This window comes from Sphaeroforma arctica, assembly GCF_001186125.1.
Source record: "Sphaeroforma arctica JP610 unplaced genomic scaffold supercont1.3056, whole genome shotgun sequence".
Taxonomy (NCBI): domain Eukaryota; class Ichthyosporea; order Ichthyophonida; genus Sphaeroforma; species Sphaeroforma arctica.
In genome coordinates, this window is record NW_014037502.1 from 1 (window position 1) to 1750 (window position 1750).

Consider the following 1750-nt stretch of genomic DNA (forward strand, 5'->3'; position numbering starts at 1 on the left):
ATAACTTCATTTGTTTAATATTTCTAGTCGAATTTATTACCTCCATCATCAGGTGATTGATGAACTGGAAAGGAAGCACACTCTCAAGCGGAAATCGAAGTTATTATCCTTGACCGGTCTGTCGGATATGATCAAATCCAAGCTAAATGATGGCAGAAAGGTGCCCAATCCGAATCTACGCCCAAGAGGTTCTATATTAAAACCAGAGTTGAGTAGTGGTGAGTTGCCTGACACAGTTGAGAATCAAGAAGAAGGACAAGAACGACGAGTTCGATTTTCTGATAGAGTACGTGTTCTGTGTCTACTGATATATATGGTATTTCGATGGTGTACAGCATGTGTTCCTAGGCTTTAAATATTGCCATGTTTATGTAAAGTTAATTCGACCGAGACCTATGCTTGCGAATTTATAACTTAAATTGTGTTCATAACTGCGTATAAATTGCTCTCATTTATTCAGGTAAAAAAAGGTAAAGCGATACCCTTATCAGAATATGCCCGAACGCCTTGGCCGACCGAGAAGTTCAATACCACTAGTTATAACAATATGGTGAAGTGGATGTCGGATTATAAGGTACGTTGAGGGTTGTTTGTACTCTCAATTCCATTGTTTTTGTCGTATTGGGAGCGTCTTGCTAAGTAATCCTCGAAATTGCCAATAGGCAAAAATGAGTGCGACTTCACTTCTACACATGCCGATGTACTCTATATCTCGGTTGAAGTCTACTGATCCACTCAGTGGGGCTTAGCAGCTCAAGCCAGTCTCGTTGAAAGCAATTGCATTTGACTACATCATTACGCTCCACTTGGATGCTTACGACCTTTTTTGCTCATTTCAATTATCTTTACAGAGGATCGAGATGAAGGTGCATGCGGACAGTAGTGAGTATACACACTACCTAGAATCTATTCGGTAATCCAAGCTGTCCAAGTAACGGATAATACACGAATAATGTATGCTGCTGCTCTACTTTCCGCAATCTGGGTTGATCAGCTCTGACAGTGTCCCCCATTTTAGAGTAGGTAGGAAGCAAGGCTAGCTCCTAGATGCCGCAATATCGCTCGCGTGTAGTTAACGCAAACCGCGTATATTGAAGAACAGGAGCACTTGAAGAAGGTCCTTGTACGCCACCATACCTGCAATCGTGCAAAAGGCACGGAGATGTTTGCGAATTCTATGTACGAACTTATAGATATCCGACGTACATATTGTAGTCAGACCTCTCATTCAAAGTTAGCTGTTCTGCCACTGTAGATATTGCTCAAACGTATCTACCGCGGAAGCATTTGGAGTCAGAAAGTAGTTTTGTTCTCGACTGGCACTTTCAAAGTAAACAGAGTATTTATAAACTCTAAGAGACAGTACTGCGTAAAGTCACCCATGGTGGCAAAAGGAGCATAAAATATCACTCAATCTGCCTAATAAAGTCACTCGTATAGTAGCAAGGCGTTTTGTGCCACTTGCTAGTTCATGCGATCGCGATCTTCATCATCATAATTTACCCTCTCAAGTGTGTTTACATTTTTGTTATCTGCACAGTAGACTTTTGTTTGAGATGGATACTGTGACACTCAAGTATAGGCACTTGCGGCTCCGTGCATATAATTGTCACAAAAAAACCCTAATATTTGAATCGTCCCACTTGAGTTATGGTGACAAATTTAGTTCGTATCTATATGCTGTTCTGACTGTATATACTATTTGCTAGCTTGACTTAGCTGATTCAATGTAGAACTTTTCCGTCAGAAG

At 40.8% G+C, this 1750-nt stretch overlaps 1 protein-coding gene across 1 annotated transcript; it reads left to right on the forward strand.

The window, feature by feature from the left end:
- The first annotated feature begins 38 nt into the window (after positions 1–38).
- On the forward strand, positions 39–1504 carry SARC_13240 (hypothetical protein). Its single transcript, XM_014292632.1, has 3 exons — positions 39–286; positions 461–574; positions 852–1504. Exons 1-3 carry the CDS (start codon positions 128–130, stop codon positions 915–917), a joined length of 339 nt encoding a protein of 112 aa, XP_014148107.1. The 5' UTR covers positions 39–127; the 3' UTR covers positions 918–1504.
- Positions 1505–1750: the final 246 nt, after the last annotated feature.